Source organism: Phyllopteryx taeniolatus, chromosome 7 (assembly GCF_024500385.1).
Source record: "Phyllopteryx taeniolatus isolate TA_2022b chromosome 7, UOR_Ptae_1.2, whole genome shotgun sequence".
NCBI classification, from domain to species: Eukaryota; Metazoa; Chordata; class Actinopteri; order Syngnathiformes; family Syngnathidae; genus Phyllopteryx; species Phyllopteryx taeniolatus.
The window spans coordinates 4,123,274-4,139,625 of record NC_084508.1 but is presented as its reverse complement, the minus strand read 5'-3'; the positions used below and the strand labels follow the sequence as shown (position 1 = coordinate 4,139,625).

General features: G+C 45.7%; 1 protein-coding gene across 11 annotated transcripts in view; it reads left to right on the top strand.

Moving 5' to 3' along the window:
• The window catches only part of ptprfa (protein tyrosine phosphatase receptor type Fa), a 65,212-nt gene extending 49,030 nt beyond the window's left edge, over positions 1–16,182 (top strand). For 6 of the 11 annotated variants that reach the window (XM_061779972.1, XM_061779971.1, XM_061779980.1 and 3 more), the window contains 22 exons: positions 290–407; positions 1,364–1,945; positions 2,436–2,533; positions 2,615–2,871; positions 3,556–3,634; positions 3,797–4,006; positions 4,149–4,312; positions 4,458–4,469; positions 5,603–5,715; positions 5,857–5,889; positions 6,398–6,495; positions 6,813–6,936; positions 7,008–7,183; positions 7,249–7,368; positions 9,019–9,173; positions 10,028–10,313; positions 11,919–12,097; positions 12,181–12,307; positions 12,994–13,119; positions 13,207–13,361; positions 13,941–14,076; positions 15,298–16,182. In XM_061779972.1, the coding sequence (XP_061635956.1) occupies positions 290–407; positions 1,364–1,945; positions 2,436–2,533; positions 2,615–2,871; positions 3,556–3,634; positions 3,797–4,006; positions 4,149–4,312; positions 4,458–4,469; positions 5,603–5,715; positions 5,857–5,889; positions 6,398–6,495; positions 6,813–6,936; positions 7,008–7,183; positions 7,249–7,368; positions 9,019–9,173; positions 10,028–10,313; positions 11,919–12,097; positions 12,181–12,307; positions 12,994–13,119; positions 13,207–13,361; positions 13,941–14,076; positions 15,298–15,366 (3,417 nt within the window). In that variant the 3' untranslated portion in view covers positions 15,367–16,182. The remainder of the gene's footprint in view (positions 1–289; positions 408–1,363; positions 1,946–2,435; positions 2,534–2,614; positions 2,872–3,555; positions 3,635–3,796; positions 4,007–4,148; positions 4,313–4,457; positions 4,470–5,602; positions 5,716–5,856; positions 5,890–6,397; positions 6,496–6,812; positions 6,937–7,007; positions 7,184–7,248; positions 7,369–9,018; positions 9,174–10,027; positions 10,314–11,918; positions 12,098–12,180; positions 12,308–12,993; positions 13,120–13,206; positions 13,362–13,940; positions 14,077–15,297) is intronic. The other 5 variants (XM_061779981.1, XM_061779978.1, XM_061779982.1 and 2 more) reach the window with 2 other exon arrangements.
• Positions 16,183–16,352: the final 170 nt, after the last annotated feature.

Genomic DNA, 16,352 nt, shown 5'->3' with positions numbered 1-16,352 from the left:
CTACATGATCCAAACTAATTCCGACCTGGTTTTGCAAAATACCATCCGCACGGTTATAGAAACTGCCACCTCCGGAGAGAGTCGTGGAGCCTCCCCAGGGGCACATCCCAGGGAGGTGAGCGTCAGGTCGGCCGAGCCCCGCTCAAAGCTCTGGTTCAAAGCAAACAAGCGATTCCTAGGAATCGAATTACTGGGAACCGGTTCTCAAAATGAAGTTTTCTTTCGATTCCCACCCTTATACGGTGTCCCAAAGGTTTGTGTCCAAACTGCTCACGTCCTTTCCCGACAGGAAGCCATTTTGACGGGCCTGCTGCCGGAGACCAGCTACTCGCTGACGGTGGCGGCGTACACCACCAAGGGGGACGGCGCCCACAGCAAGGCCCGGCTGGTCACCACCACGGGCGCAGGTGCGATCCTCACTGGAGGACATTTCACCATGACGTCACACGTACCTCCGGGTGGCAAAAGCTCCGCCCTTCTCAGATGGCACCGCTAGTACACAAACCCTTCTTTGTCATTGAGAAAACGGGGGAAATGGCTCGAATCATGATTTTAGAGGGAAGATTTTTGAAAGTGTGACGTGTCAGTCGGAAAGTAGATGTTACGTGAGGTCGATTGCTTGGAAGGGAGACGAAATGCCAGCCGTAATTTACATTTCAACACATAAGTAGGTTCACAAATTCAGACATAGTTGACATGATTACTGAGGGACTAGCTGACTAATTGGTTGTGACGCTGTAATGGATAGTGCGCTGTAGTCTATTAGCAGACTAGCTTTTGCTAAATTACTCAAAGGCTGCGCAGAAGGTTAGAGCCATAAAGGGTCGAGATGGAAATGCGTTGACTGGTGCCAGTAGAGTGCTGGATAGATGAAAATGATACTTTGAGGATGAATGAAGAAAATGAGAGAGAAGAAAGCAGAAAAGGCAAAAGGACCAGGAAGTCTCAGTGATTAATTAGTACGAGAAAAGTTAGAAAGACACGAAGGAAGAGGCTGAAAAATGGAAAGGCAGCTGGTCCTGATGGAGATGTGGCTGTAGAGATTTTGATCAAGTTGTTCAACAGAATTCTAGAGGGGACAAGCCGAAAGGAAAAGACTACTACGCCACCAGTTCTTGTGATCATCATCATTTGTCCCTCTTACCCACAGGTTTTTTTTTTGTTTTTTTTAATAAATAATGTAAACCTTTTGGTGTCTATTTTAACAACACAGTTTTTGTTTTCGTCACGGTTTCAGTCCCCGTCAGTGGTAGTCGCTCACTTTTGTGTCACCCGGATGTAACCTGACTCTTTACACACTGTGAAAAAGTCTTTTATCGTATTGAGGGGCGACCTACTTCACTTCCTGGTTTTCTGTTTCCAGTACCAGGCAAGCCCACCATGATGATCAGCACTACCATCGGCAACACGGCGCTGATCCAATGGCAGCCGCCCAAGGAGATGGTGGGCGAGCACGTGGGCTACCGGCTGCAGTACAAGCGGGCCGAGGAGGAGTCCTTTGCCGTCAGAGACTTCCGCAAGACCGACGACCACTTCACCGTCACCGGTCTCCACAAGGGGGCCACCTACATCTTCAAACTGTGCGCCAAGAACCGGGCGGGCAACGGCGAGGAGTACGTGAAGGAGATCAGCACCCCAGAGGACGCCCCCGCCAGCTACCCCCTCAACCTCAGCGTGGTGGGCTTGACCGCCACCGCCACCCGGCTGTCCTGGGAGCCGCCCCCGCTGGCCGAGCGCAATGGGAAGATCGTCAAGTACGTGGTGGTGTACCGCGACATCAACAGCCAGAACGAGAGCGCCGACACCACCGAGGAAACGCACGTGAGCCTGAGCGGCCTGCGGCCGGACACCACCTACGACATCCGTGTGCAGGCCTTCACCGCGAAGGGCGGCGGACCCCTCAGCCCCAGCATACAGAGCAGGACCATGTCCACCGCAATGTCGGGTCAGTACAACACAACTCTTACTATTCAACCGCACAAGCTTAAGTTGGAGATCTAGTTTTTGATTAGGGTTTTGACCTGGTTCTTGAGTGGATCTTGGCTTGGTTTTTGACCTGGTTCTTGACTGATTTTTGACTTATTGTTTTAATTCGGCCGTTAACATTGTTCTTGACTTGATTTTATACTTGGTTGTTGACTGATTCTTCTCGACTTGGTTCTTGACATAGTTATTGACATTTTCCTTGCCGTGGTTCTGGATGTGGTCCTTAACTTGGTTTTTGACTCGACTTTTGATGTTGTTCTTGCCCTCTTTCTTGTTGTGTTTCTTAACTTGGTTTGAGACTTGGTTTTGGACTTGATCTTGATGTGGCTTTTGACTGCCGCTGAAGTGATTGCAGCTAAGAAACAGCAAAATGTCCCTACCGCCTTGAGATTTTGTCAAATGAAAATGCATTCAAATCATTGTTATCAATCCTTGCGATGTTCCTTCAGTGTTCACCCAAAACTTCGGTGTGAAGGCGGTTACGAAAACATCCGTGCTGTTGACCTGGGATGTTCCTGAGACCTTTGAGTCCGAGGTGCCCCTTAAGGTAGCTCCCTGGGAAGCGTCCGATCGCAGTATCGTAGCAGTGATGATGTCAACATAGCGGCGATGATATCATCCCCGGCAGATCCTCTATAACCAGCAGAGCGTGGAGGTGCGCGGCGAACGCAAGAGGATGCTCATCACGCAGCTCTCGCCCGACACCGAATACTCCTTTGTGCTGATGAGCCGCGGGAACAGCGCCGGCGGCCTCCAGCAGCAGGTCTCCGTCCGGACCCCTCCGGACCTGCTCCCGAACAAACCGTCAGAGTATCCGCCGGATGTGGAGGAGGGCGGGAAAGTCACACTGCGGCTGCCTCGGGTTCCGCCTGAAGTCCCAGTCAGGTCTGCGCTGTCCTGGTTTTCCACCATAGTCAACATATTCAGACATTTTCATCTAAGATGACATGTAGTTACAAAGGTACATTATGAATGTATTGTAAGTTACAAATGTAGCTTACGAAAGTACGTTAAATGTATGTTACGAATATACTGCACGTTCCAAAGGTGCATTTTGGATGTACGTTCTGAATGTGCATTGCGAAGTTACCTTACGAATCATTGTGACGGATAGCTGTACATTACGGAAACTTGAATCTACGTTTCAAAGGTGCGCTACGAAGGTACAGTACGTGACGTATTTACGTTACGAGTATAGGTTCCGAATGTAGGTTACAAATGTAGGTTATGATGGTATATTAGGAATGCACATTATGAAGGTACGTTACGAAGGCACGCCATGAACGTACAGTAAGTTGCGAATGTATGTTATGAAGGTACGTTACCAAAGGATATTCTTAATGTATGTGACATATCTACGTTATGGATGCATGTTACTATGGTACTGTATGTTATAATATATATTATCTAGGTTACAAAGGTACGTTACGACGTTACAATGTAGGTTACGAATGTACATGACAAATGTTAAGATGTTAAAAATGTACACTTGGTATGTTATGAAGGTCCATTGTGAATCTATGTTATGAATCTACGTGAAGGTACGTTACATTGACAATGTGTTCTCAGGTGGTTCTACATTGTGGTTGTCCCGGTCACACCGGCGTCCCTGAGGTGGGAGAACCCTGAAGACATGGACCTCCAAGAGGTGAGTGTCAGACCCACGCCTAGTTTTAGCTCACTTGCCAAAAACACGGTGAAGTACGGTGGGACTCAAAGCTCATCATCTGCTCAAGGTGACAATTTAAAAACACGGTTGTTGACATTCGACTCCATCCACCATGTTTGTCGTTTTACATCGGTTGGACAGCTCTTGGATGGCGAGGGCGACGCCAGGAGGAAGAGGAGGCAGATCGAGAGCGACTTCCTCCGGCCGTACGTGGCGGCCAAGCTGGACTCGCTTCCTGACGTTTTCACGCTGGGCGACGGCCACGCGTACCACGGCTTCCGCAACAAGGCGTTGCCGGGGCAACAGCAATACCGATGCTTCGTGCTGGTCGAGCTGATGAACGGCGAAACCGTAAGAGTCTCCATTTTGTAACCACGTTGCCAACAATACAAGACGGCAGCAAGTGTGGAGCGAAAACAAGATGAGAGTGTAACATTTTCAATAGTGTTCCGCGCTTTCCAGTTCTATGCTAAATGTTCTGACCCATGTGTAGCAGAGGACACTGGCAGCCAGTCCGTTCTCGGAAGCCATCCTGGTGAAGCTCCACAGCGGGATGGCACGCCACTCCGAGGACTCCGAGATGCTTTGGGTGATGGGACCCGTGCTGGCCGTCATCCTCATCGTCATCATCGTCATCGCCATTCTTCTCTTCAAGAGGTCAGGGACGCGGAATGACACCGCCGCAGCGTACCTCCATTTTGAATATGATGTTAGCATTAGCTCGAGCACCTGAGTGTCACGTGCATGACCTTTGAACTCCTTCTCTTCCTGCTGCCTTTCTTGTCTCTCTCTCTGGACGCAGCAAGCAAGAAAGGTGAGCAAGCGCTTCTTTTTACAACCTCCTCGTACTCTTTTTCTTGCTACTTCTTTATTCAATGCTACTTTTTGAATGTTACTTTTCAATTTTACTTTATCAAATGTACTTGAATGAGGACAGGCAGTCTAGAAAATGGATGGATGGATTTGTTCAATGCTACTTTTAAAAACAATGCTACTGTATTCGATGCGATATTATTCAGTGCTGCTTCATCAATGCTACCATAGTCGGTGATATTTATTCAATGTTAATTTTTCAATGCTATAGTACTTCATCGATGGTATTTTTCAATGCCACTTCATCACTGCTATTTTGTTCAGTGTTACATTATACATTTTTATCAATGCTGCTTTATTCAATGTCACTTTCTCAATGCTTCTTTTTCAATACTTGCTAGTTGATACCATGCTGTTTTTTCGACCTACATTATTCAACGTTACTTCATTCAATCACATTATTCAGTAGTGTCTTTTCAGTGCTACCTTTTCAATACTACTTTATTTAATGGTCCTTTCTCAGTGCTACCTTTTCAATGTTGCTTTTCCAATACCTTGTACAATTCTACTTTTTAACCAACATTATTCAATGTCCCTTTATTCAAAGCTACTTTTTAATGCGACTTTCTCAATGCTCCTCTTTCAATACCTTTTTACAATGCTACCTTTTCAACATACATTCAATGCTACTTTTTCCAATTCTACTTCATTCAAAACGACTTTCTCAATGCTGTTTTTTCAAATACCTCATACACTGATACTTATTCAACCAACCTTATTCAAACTCCCTTTATTCACAGCTAATTCTTTTAATGTTACTTTCTCAACACTACTCTTTCAATACTTTATACTATGCTACATTCTCAACATACATTGTTCAATATTACTTTATTCAGTGTTACTTTTTCAATGTTATACAGAATGCTACCTTTTCAACCTAGTTTATTCAATACAACATTTTCAAACTACATTATTGCAATCACTTTATTCAATGCTATATTGTTCAATATTACAATTGAAATGCCACATTTTAAACGTACCTTTAATCATAGCTACCTTTTCAATGCTGCTTTTTACTGCTACTTTTTTCCAGTGTTGCTTCTTCAATACTGTATACGATGTTACTTTATTCAGGAAGCGGACGTGTCCGTCGTCCAAAGACGAGCACATGGCGGACGTGAAGGACTCACTCCTGGCCCACTCGTCCGACCCCGTGGAGATGAGGAGGCTCAACTATCAGACCCAAGGCATGCACAAACGCGAACACGCACACACAACACACACACACACACACACACACACACTGTTGATTTTGAATGACGTGCCGTCGTGTGTTGAAACTGCGATCTGTCAGTCCATTTGTGACGTTTTTCCCTCCTCCCCAACAGGTGGCAGCACAGTCAGCTGTCCAACCACACCAAGTAAGTTGCCATTTCTCTTGTCAAAATATAGTGTATGTGACAACATTCAAATGCAACGACAACTGTGTAATATTATGATGAAGTGATTATATGTTGACTATATGATTTTCACTGTCTGAGGGAAACCCTAACCACAGTGCTGCCCCCGGTGGAAATGACTTTGACACCCCTGAATTCTAGGCCAACTAAAAATAACAAAAATAATTCGGTATGCCTTGCCTTTACTGTAAAGGTATCATTTGGTTTAATAGTTTTGCTTTCAAAAAACTGCAACAGCAATGCGCAAAAATAATTTGTAGTACCTGTAATACCTGAAACAATGTGACAAAAATGGTTTAAAAAAAAAAAAGTACAGTCTTGTCTTAAACCTAGAGGAAAATGTGCAAAATCTTTAGTAGAAAAAAAAAATCCAAACGAGCAACCAGATGCCTTGGGAGAGCTCTGCTCTTGTGTGTGTGTGTGTGAGGTCCAGACTTTTCTCTCACCACGTTTGTCTTCCCTCCATCAGGAATGAGGCAACATCCTCCCATCGCCACCTGCGACCTGGCCGACCACATCGAGCGACTCAAGGCCAACGACGGCCTGCGCTTCTCGCAGGAGTACGAGGTAGTACGAGCACGCGCACGCACAAAAACACACGCGTACCTTGAAGTAGAAATGCCCCAAAAGTTGTTGGCCAGACCTTCTAGCGCAAAGTTCGAACAATTTTTGAAGTGTGAATCATATTGTGACTGGAATGAATCTGATCGTAATTGTAATTGAATTGTGTCGCATCCAAATTGGAGTGAATCGTTTGTCTTGTAACGGGAGTGAACCGTATCACATGGTATTGTTTTTTGTCATTGTATTTTAAACGGCGGGAATCCAAAGAATTTTCGGACGGATGCTCGTAACAAAGGCGACGTTTCCGTGTCTCCCTTCAGTCCATCGACCCCGGTCAGCAGTTCACGTGGGAACATTCCAACATGGAGATCAACAAGCCCAAGAATCGCTATGCCAATGTCACCGCCTACGACCACTCCAGAGTCCTCCTCACGCCCGTGGACGGTGAGCGCCACCGACCGCCTGCTTTGTGATTCCGACGCGGCTCATCTGATTTGAATCTGCCTTCGTCTCAGGAGTTCTGGGCAGCGACTACATCAACGGAAACTACGTGGACGGCTACAGGAAGCAGAACGCCTACATCGCCACGCAGGGACCGCTGCCCGACACGCTCGGAGACTTCTGGAGGCTCGTGTGGGAACAGCGCACCTGCACAGTCGTCATGATGACGCGTCTGGAGGAGAAGTCGCGAGTAGGATCATGACGAGGATGATGATGATGGGGATGTTGAGGATGAGGATGTTCATGTCTTTGTAGGTGAAGTGCGAGCAGTACTGGCCCAGTCGTGGTACTGAAACCTACGGCATGATCCAGGTGACCGTGTTGGACACTGTGGAGTTGGCCACCTACAGCGTGCGCACATTCGCACTCTACAAGGTCAGATTAATATACCATATTTCGATCATATTTAATGTTGTATACCGCTAATGTACAACCCCAATTCCAATTGAAGTTGGAATGTTGTGTTAAATATAAATAAAAACAGAATAGGGTCACGTTTACCACTGTGTTACATCGCCTTTTCTTTGAACAACATTCAATAAACGTTTGGGAACTGAGGACACTAATTTTCCCATTCTTGCTCTTCAGCCGTTCAACAGTCTCCGTAGTCGTATTTTACGCTTCATAATGCGCCACACATTTTCTATGGGAGACGGCTCTGGACTGCAGGCAGGCCAGTCCAGTACCCGCACTCTTTTACTACCAAGCCACGCTGTTGTAACACGTGCAGAATGTGGTTTTGGCATTGTCTTGCTGAAATAAGCAGGGGCGTCCGTGAAAAAGACGTCGCTTGGATGGCAGCATATGTTTCTCCAAAACCTTTATGTACCTTTCAGCATGAAATGTACCTTTCAGCCTTCGCAGATGTGTAAGTTACCCATGCCATTGGCACAAACACAGCCCCATACCATCACAGATGCCGGCTTTTGAACTTTGCGTCCATAACAGTCCGGATGGTTCTTTTCCTCGTGGACACGACGTCCACAATTTCCCAAAACAATTTGAAATGTGTACTCGTCGGACCACAGAACACTCTTCCACTTTGTATCGGTCCATCTTAGATGAGCTCGGGCCCAGAGAAGCCGGCGGCGTTTCTGGGTGTTGTTGATAAATGGCTTTTGGTTTGCATAGTAGAGTTTCAAGTTGCACTTACGGATGTAGCGCCGAACTGTATTTATTGACATTGGTTTTCTGAAGTGTTCCTGAGCCCACGCGGTGATATCCTTTACAGATTGATGTGGGTTTTTGATGCAGGGCTGCCTGAGGGCCTGGTCGAAGGTCACGTGCATTCAATGTCGGTTTTCGGCCTTGCCGCTTACATGCAGTGATTTCTCCAGATTCTCTGAACCTTTTGATGATATTCTGGACCGTAAATGATGATGATGAAATCCCTCAATTCCTTGTTTGTTGAGGAACATTGTCCTGAAACTGTTGGACTATTTTCTCCCCCACTTGGTCCCAAAGAGGTGAACCTCGCCCCATCTTCGCTTGTGAATTCAGGGAAGCAATCACGGCACTCCCAATGAGCCTGTTCACCTGTGGGATGTTCCAAACAGGTGTTTCATGAGCATTCCTCAACTTTCTCACTCTTTTTTGGAACGTGTTGCAGCCATAAAATTATTATTGTTCATGATTATTTGCTAAAAACAATCAAGTTGATCAGTCGATTAAATATCTTTGTAGTGTATTCAATTAAATATAGGTTGAACATGATTTTCAAATCATTGTATTCTGTTTTTATTTATGTTTAACACAACGTCCCAACTTCACTGGAATTGGGGTTGTAATTTATACATCTTATTTAATGTATATACCGTTATGTACCACACTAATGTCCATACACCTCTAATGTACCATATTTAATTTCTTCTACACGCCTCTAATGTACCACATTTACATATTTAATGTCTATACATCTGTAATGTGTATGTGTAATCTGTAACGTATGTACCTGTAATATTGCATATGTACATGACATTTCACTTATCAAATTAACATGATATTTGACGGTCATGTTTCCATCAGAATGGTTCGAGCGAGAGGAGGGAGGTGCGCCAGTTCCAGTTCATGGCCTGGCCCGACCACGGCGTGCCTGAGTATCCTACGCCCACGCTGGCCTTCCTGCGCAGGGTCAAAGCCTGCAACCCCCCGGACGCCGGACCCATGGTGGTCCACTGCAGGTGATCGCGCAAGAAAACACACTTGCAATATATTGCTAACGGCAGATAGCACAGCCACATAAAGCTATTGGCCGTGCTATTGCGTTGGCTACTTAATCAGTGTGACATCATTGCATAGCAACATACGGTAGCATCGTGCCATAGCATCGTAGCGTAGCATTGCGGTGTGATATCATACCGTGACATCATAACTTGAAGTGTGACATCAGATATAGTAGCATAACATTATATTATAGAACCAAAGTGTGATGTCATAGCTTAATATTATAGCCTCGCATTGTAGCATAGCATCGTGGCCTAGCATCATCACGTAGCATCATAGCATATCGTCATAGTATGATACAAGGGATGGGCAAATACCGATACCGGGTATCGATATTGGGACGATACTAGTCTTATTTCAAGATATCGTGTACTTGTGAAGGCTGCCAATACCGTTGACTGATACTTATGGCAAAAAAAAAAAAAAAAAAAAATCTAACATTGAGTAAGTTCTCCTCGCCTGTAATTGGCGCTGCAGCGGTTTGAAACATTGGCAAATTATCATGTGCATCATAAAGATAGAAAGAGCTTTGTTCACAATTATCTGTCATTGTGTTCATTGAAATTTTACATATCAAAAGTATTTGTAGTGTCGGTACACGGTAGCAATGAGTACTCAATAGTGAATACTCTACTAGTACGGGTATCAGTCTGAAAAAAGTGATATCGAACATCCCGATATGATACCATAGCATCGTAGCAAAGCATCATAGTATAGCATGCTAGCATAAGATTATAGCGTGACACCATATTTTGGCATGATCGCGTAGCACGCTAGCCTAGCATGACAGCGTGCGGTGACGTGCTTCCAGCGCGGGGGTGGGCCGCACGGGCTGCTTCATGGTGATCGATGCCATGCTGGAGCGCATGAAGCACGAGCATTCGGTGGACGTGTACGGACACGTCACCTGCATGAGGGCCCAGAGGAACTACATGGTCCAGACCGAGGACCAGTACGTGTTCATCCACGAGGCCCTGCTGGAGGCCGCCGTCTGCGGGAACACCGAGGTGGTGGCGCGAAACCTCTACGCGCACATACACAAGCTCAGCCAAGTGCCGACCGGGGAGACCGTCACCGCCATGGAACTGGAGTTTAAGGTCAATATTGGCTTTGGTTTATTCATATTATATAAATATTATAAAAAGGCTACTCTGTGATGCAGCTTAGTAGTTTTTGGGACGTTTACCTAAAGAATCGGCCAATCCCATTTTCAACATCACATATTTTTTTTATATAGTGTATATTATTCATATACGTATTATATAAAATTGGAATCCATGCTAAGAAAAAAAAATTACGATTTCATATGTCATAATATTCATTATTTTGTAATGAAATATTTATATAATGTTTTTTTTTTAGCATGGTTGACACGCCTCTGCAACATTGCGGGGGACATCGGGGACAGTGCCTCTGGATTGGCAGACTGGGGTGGTGGTCCCCCTTTTTAAGAAGGGGGACCAGAGGGTGTGTTCCATCTACAAGGGGATCACACTCCTCAGCCTCCCTGGTAAGGTCTTCTCAGGGGTGCTGGAGAGGAGGGTCCGTCTGGAAGTCGAATCTCAGATTCAGGAGGAGCAGTGTGGTTTTTGCCCTGGCCGTGGAACAGTGGACCAGCTCAACACCCTCGGCAGGGTCCTCGAGGGTGCACGGGAGTTCGCCCAACCAGTCTACATGTGTTTTGTGGACCTGGAGAAGGCGTTCGACCGTGTCCCTCGGGGAGTCCTGTGGAGGGTGCTTCGGGAGTATGGGGTACCGAACCCCCTTGTACGGGATGTTCGGTCCCTGTATGACCGGTGTCAGAGTTTGGTCTGCATTGCCAGCAGTAAGTCAGACGCGTTACCAGTGAGGGTTAGACTCCGCCAAGGCTGCCCTTTGTCACCGATTCTGTTCATAACTTTTATGGACAGAATTTCAAGGCTCAGCCGAGGCGTAGAGGGGGTCCAGTTTGGTGGCCTCAGTATTGCATCTCTGCTTTTTGCAGATGATGTGGTTCTGTTGGCTTCATCAAGCCGTGATCTCCAACTCTCGCTTCAGCGTTTCACAGCAGAGTGTGAAGCGGCTGGGATGAGAATCGGCACCTCAAAATCTGAGACTGTGGTCCTCAGTTGGAAAATGGTGGCATGCCCTCTTCGGGTCGGGGATGAGATCCTGCCCCAAGTGGAGGAGTTCAAGCATCTTGGGGTCTTGTTCACGAGTGAGGGAAGAATGGAACGCGTGATGCGGACTTTGTATCGGTCCGTTGTGGTAAAGAAGGAGCTAAGCCGAAAGGCGAAGCTCTCGATTTACCGGTCGTTCTACGTTCCTACCCTCACCTACGGTCACGAGCTGTGGGTCGAGATAGGGTGAGAAGCTCGGTCATCCGGGAGGATCTCAGAGTAGAGCTCCTGCTCCTCCACATTGAGAGGAGTCAGGTGAGGTGGCTGGGGAGAGGGAAGTCTGGACGTCCCTGCGAAAGCTACTGCCCCCGCGACCCGACCTCGGATAAGCCGTAGAAAATGGATAGATGGATATGTTAAAATGTTTTTTATTTTTTTATTATTTCCACATACAGTGCATATTTTCTTCAAGTTACTTATACCGACAGTGCATATTTAAGAATATTTCGACATTCAGCATATATAATTTGGAATGATTTGATTTGAATTATTTAGACAGCACAACTGAAGTCAACAAAGGTGTGTGTGCGCGTGTCTGTGCAGAAGTTGGCCAATTCCAAAGCACATACCTCACGTTTCATCAGCGCCAACCTGCCGTGCAACAAGTTCAAGAACCGCCTGGTGAACATCATGCCTTTCGAGTCCAGCCGCGTCTGCCTGCAGCCCATCCGAGGCGTGGAGGGGTCCGACTACATCAACGCCAGCTTCATCGACGGATACAGGCTCGTCCGCTCGTCGGGTATTTCTGCAGTGCCGCTCGCTGGCGCTCCGTTCTCACTGGCCGGTTTTGTGTTCGCTTGACCAGGCTGCAGAGAGCCTATATGGCCACCCAGGGCCCCTTAGCCGAGACCACCGAGGACTTCTGGAGGATGCTGTGGGAACACAACTCCACCATCGTCGTCATGCTCACCAAACTGCGCGAGATGGGACGGGTAAAACATGACTGGAGATAACAGTGAAATGGAGAAGGATGTGGGTCGTACTGTTGGAACGCGCCCCCTAAAGATGTGGGGGTTGAGTTAATTTCATCTCTGCATGTGTTTCTGTTCAAAACCTGTTTCCAATGGGAACTATCCAATTACAGTACTACCAAAACACCCAAAATCCCAGTTTGGTTAAAGGTAGGTGGGCAGTATCGTTTAAAAGCTCGGCCCTGGAAACCCGAGGGTAGAAGTCAAATTCATCCCTGTATGACTTTCCGTTCAAACGTTTTTTCCAATGGGAATGATCCACGGATTGTCGAAACACTCCAAATCCTGACTCTGACACTTTCCGACTTCGTACAAGGATTTGGGTCGTACCGTTGGAAAGCTCACCCCTAAAAATGCGGGGATATAAGTCAAATTCATCCCTGTAGCAGCTTCTGTTCAAAAGTTATTTCCAGAGGTACCGATCTGTAGACTGACAAAACGCAGCAAATGGTGGCTCTCGCACTTCCTGATATCATAGAAGGACGTTGGAAAGCACATTGCTAAAACTGTGGTACTACAAATGTAATCTATATCTTTGTATGACCTTCCGTTCAAATGTTATTTCCAACAGTAGTTTTCGACGAACCTCCCAGAACTCCGTGCGCTACCATTGTTAGCGTCCCCCTAAAATTCCATCTCTACTGCAGGAAAAGTGCCACCAGTACTGGCCCGCTGAGCGCTCGGCCCGCTACCAGTACTTTGTAGTGGACCCCATGGCCGAGTACAACATGCCGCAGTACGTCCTGAGGGAGTTCAAAGTGACTGACGCCAGGGTAGGTGGCGACCGTTTGTTTGCTATCTTTGCGCGAGGCGTACCGTAGCCGTAAGTTGCAAAGCGTTCGTCCGTCTTTGTCGATCAGGACGGCCAGTCGAGGACCATCAGGCAGTTCCAGTTCAGCGACTGGCCCGAGCAGGGAGTGCCCAAGAACGGGGAAGGCTTCATAGACTTCATCGGACAAGTCCACAAAACCAAGGAGCAGTTCGGCCAGGACGGACCAATCACTGTGCACTGCAGGTGGGCGTGCCCCATCTTGCTCCACACTCGCATCACGCATGCGCCACACTAACCCACACTTACTTCCTTATATTCTTAGTCAGTTGGTCAGCCATTTAGTTAGTCGGCCAGTCAGTCAGTTAGTTAGTTCGTCGGTTAGTTTGTTAGGTAGTTAGCTCACAGAGTGCTTTGACAAACAAAGTAGAGCACTACATGTTTTGTTTAATGTGCTATATTAATAATTATTAGTTAGCTAGTCAGTCATGTTTTTAGTCAGCCAGTCATTCGTTCAGTTAGTTGGTTCTATAGTTAGTAAGTTAAATAGTTAGTTGGTCAGTCAGTTACTGGTAGTTACTCAGCTAACTAGTCAATTAGCCAGCTACTTAGTTATGTAGTAATTTAGTTAGTCGGTCAGTCAATTTGTCTCTTAGTTGCTTATGTAGTAAATCAGTCAGTCAGTTAATCAGTTAGCTAGTTATATAGTTCGTCACTTAGAAAGTTAGTCAAGCATTTTTTGGGGGAGGGAGTTAGCTCATATAGTTAGTCAGTCAGTCGTCGGCCTGTGATTGGTTGTCCTAATCCCGTGTACCCGCCCACCAGCGCCGGCGTGGGGCGCAGCGGCGTCTTCATCACGCTGAGCATCGTCCTGGAGAGGATGAGGTACGAGGGCGCGGTCGACGTCTTCAACACGGTCAAGACCCTCAGGACTCAGCGGCCCGCCATGGTGCAGACCGAGGTAACGATCGGTTACTCGTTCCCCACTCACTAGATTATTTAGGGGTTTTTATTTAGTGCATGAGATAATTGACTAAAAATTCCACAAAACAATCCTTAAATAGTGATTAGGGAGTACTTGAATAAACATTTCAGCCCTGGAGTCAAGAACTGTATACAGTATAGTCCACTACATAAAAATATGCAAATAATTCCCGTTCATTTTAATTGAAAGAAATCCCCTGAAAAAAGCAAATAAGCGGGTTTAGGTTCCCCGAAAAATCCACAAGTCGGTGAATCTGCGAATGCCGAACCAGGAATATAAGACGGTCAACTGTACTTTGTAAAAAATGATAGTTATAACAAAATTAAGGAAAATAAGATTAAGAATTAAACAGTTTGTGCGTCATGATTAATTCATTGCGGCTGCTTTTGGTGTGTGCAACTTGGCCACCTGGGGGCAGCATAATACGCTCATGCTGACACAAACAAAGACGAGTTTAACAACTACTGTAAGTGACTCAGTAAGCTGCACTAATATTAAATGTTTTTTGCAGAGGATAAATATATGCCTGTGAGTATGGATATATTGTCCGTCTACATATTTTAATAAAAACGAGTGTTATAACACTGCCACATAGATGATAATCGTCAGCTTGTCTATGGCGTTTTGCATTGTGTATCAAGCTAGCAAAAGGCAAAGTTGTGTGGTTGTTCTAAATACACAATGTGTAATGCTTTGTTTTATGTTTAGTTTGACAGTAAACTGCAATTTACTGTCAAACTAAACATAAAACAAAGGATTACACATTGAAAACAAACATTACAATAAAAGCCAAACTCATAGTGGTTACTATAAAGCGCACAGGTGTCAAACTCAAGGCCCAGGGGCCACATGTGGCCCGCCACATCATTTTATGTGGCCTGCGAAAGAAAATAATTTGTGTCAACTTCCATGATTCTTGCTAAAATCTGCAGAATTGTTTTTGTTACAAAGCCCCTTTTACAGTAACGTGAACAATAGTTGAACAAACGGGTATCCTTGACTTCTGATTTCAAAACTAGTTATCCATGAATTTGTTATGTATATGTATTACTACGATGAGGTGATGAAACATTTATATGGTTTGACAGTTATAACAGCCCTCTGAGGGAAACCGTACCAGAAATGTGGCCCGCGGTGGAAATAAGTTTGACACCCTTAATAAAGCGGATCGGGAGTGATTCCGTCTTGTGCCTTCAGGACCAGTATCAGCTGTGCTACCGGGCCGCTCTGGAGTACCTGGGAAGCTTTGACCACTATGCAACATAACCGCACCCTGAAGACCACCCTTGTGCCAGCCATGCCCGCTACGCTCCGACCACGAGGAGGTGACCAGTCGGGGGCCTGACTGACTCCCGACTCTCACCGAACCCTCGCCAACCCCTCCCGGAACCCCCAAACACCCGTGGCTCCTTCCTTGATCTTGTACAAATGATTTTATATCAATATCTATTAATCTTTTCATTTTCGATAAGCACTGCTGAAGACATGTCTTTTCCAACATGCTATGATCATGATGACTATTAGTATTATTAATATTCACCTGCTGCTACTTTGCTTTTCCACCATAGACATGATACTCCAATGTTATTTTATTTTTTATTGTTTTTGCGGGAGGGGGTGGGGGGTCCAAACTTCTTGACGACGTTTATTTTTGGGGTGTTCTAACTCCCTAACGACGGAGCACTTCAGACAAACGGTTCAAATGCAAACTTTATGGCTCTGAAAAAGCTCAACAGGAAGTGGAGCCACTGCAAGTCTGGGTGCACTTCTTGTTATACGTGAGCTGTGGTCCAGTATACAAGGAGTGTACCCTGACATATTGGGATTTTCAAACGATATAGTCATCAAACAGAGGAGAATAATGACGTGTCACTCCAAAGATGAGAAAGTATCGTTTATGAGGTTTAGTCATTTTGGGGGGTGCAAAGTGACCAAATGACAGTGCTTCAGTCATCTGTGGATGAGGGGAGATGCATTACGGTCAATCAAAAAAATATAGATTTTATGTTGTCTCTTGCATATGTGATCTCTTCTCTATTTTTAAATAAAAAAGATGGAAATAAAAGGCTTTGGAAACCTTGATGTTCAGACTCATCATTCCATTTCACTTGCATTTACTTCTATATTTTTTCCGTATTCATTGACAGTATGTTGTTAGTGCCAAAATCCACTCTACATTGCACAGTAGGTTGCAGTGTATAGCTGTCATACTATATTTCTCATGATCATAATCATTGCCTGCACATGCCTGT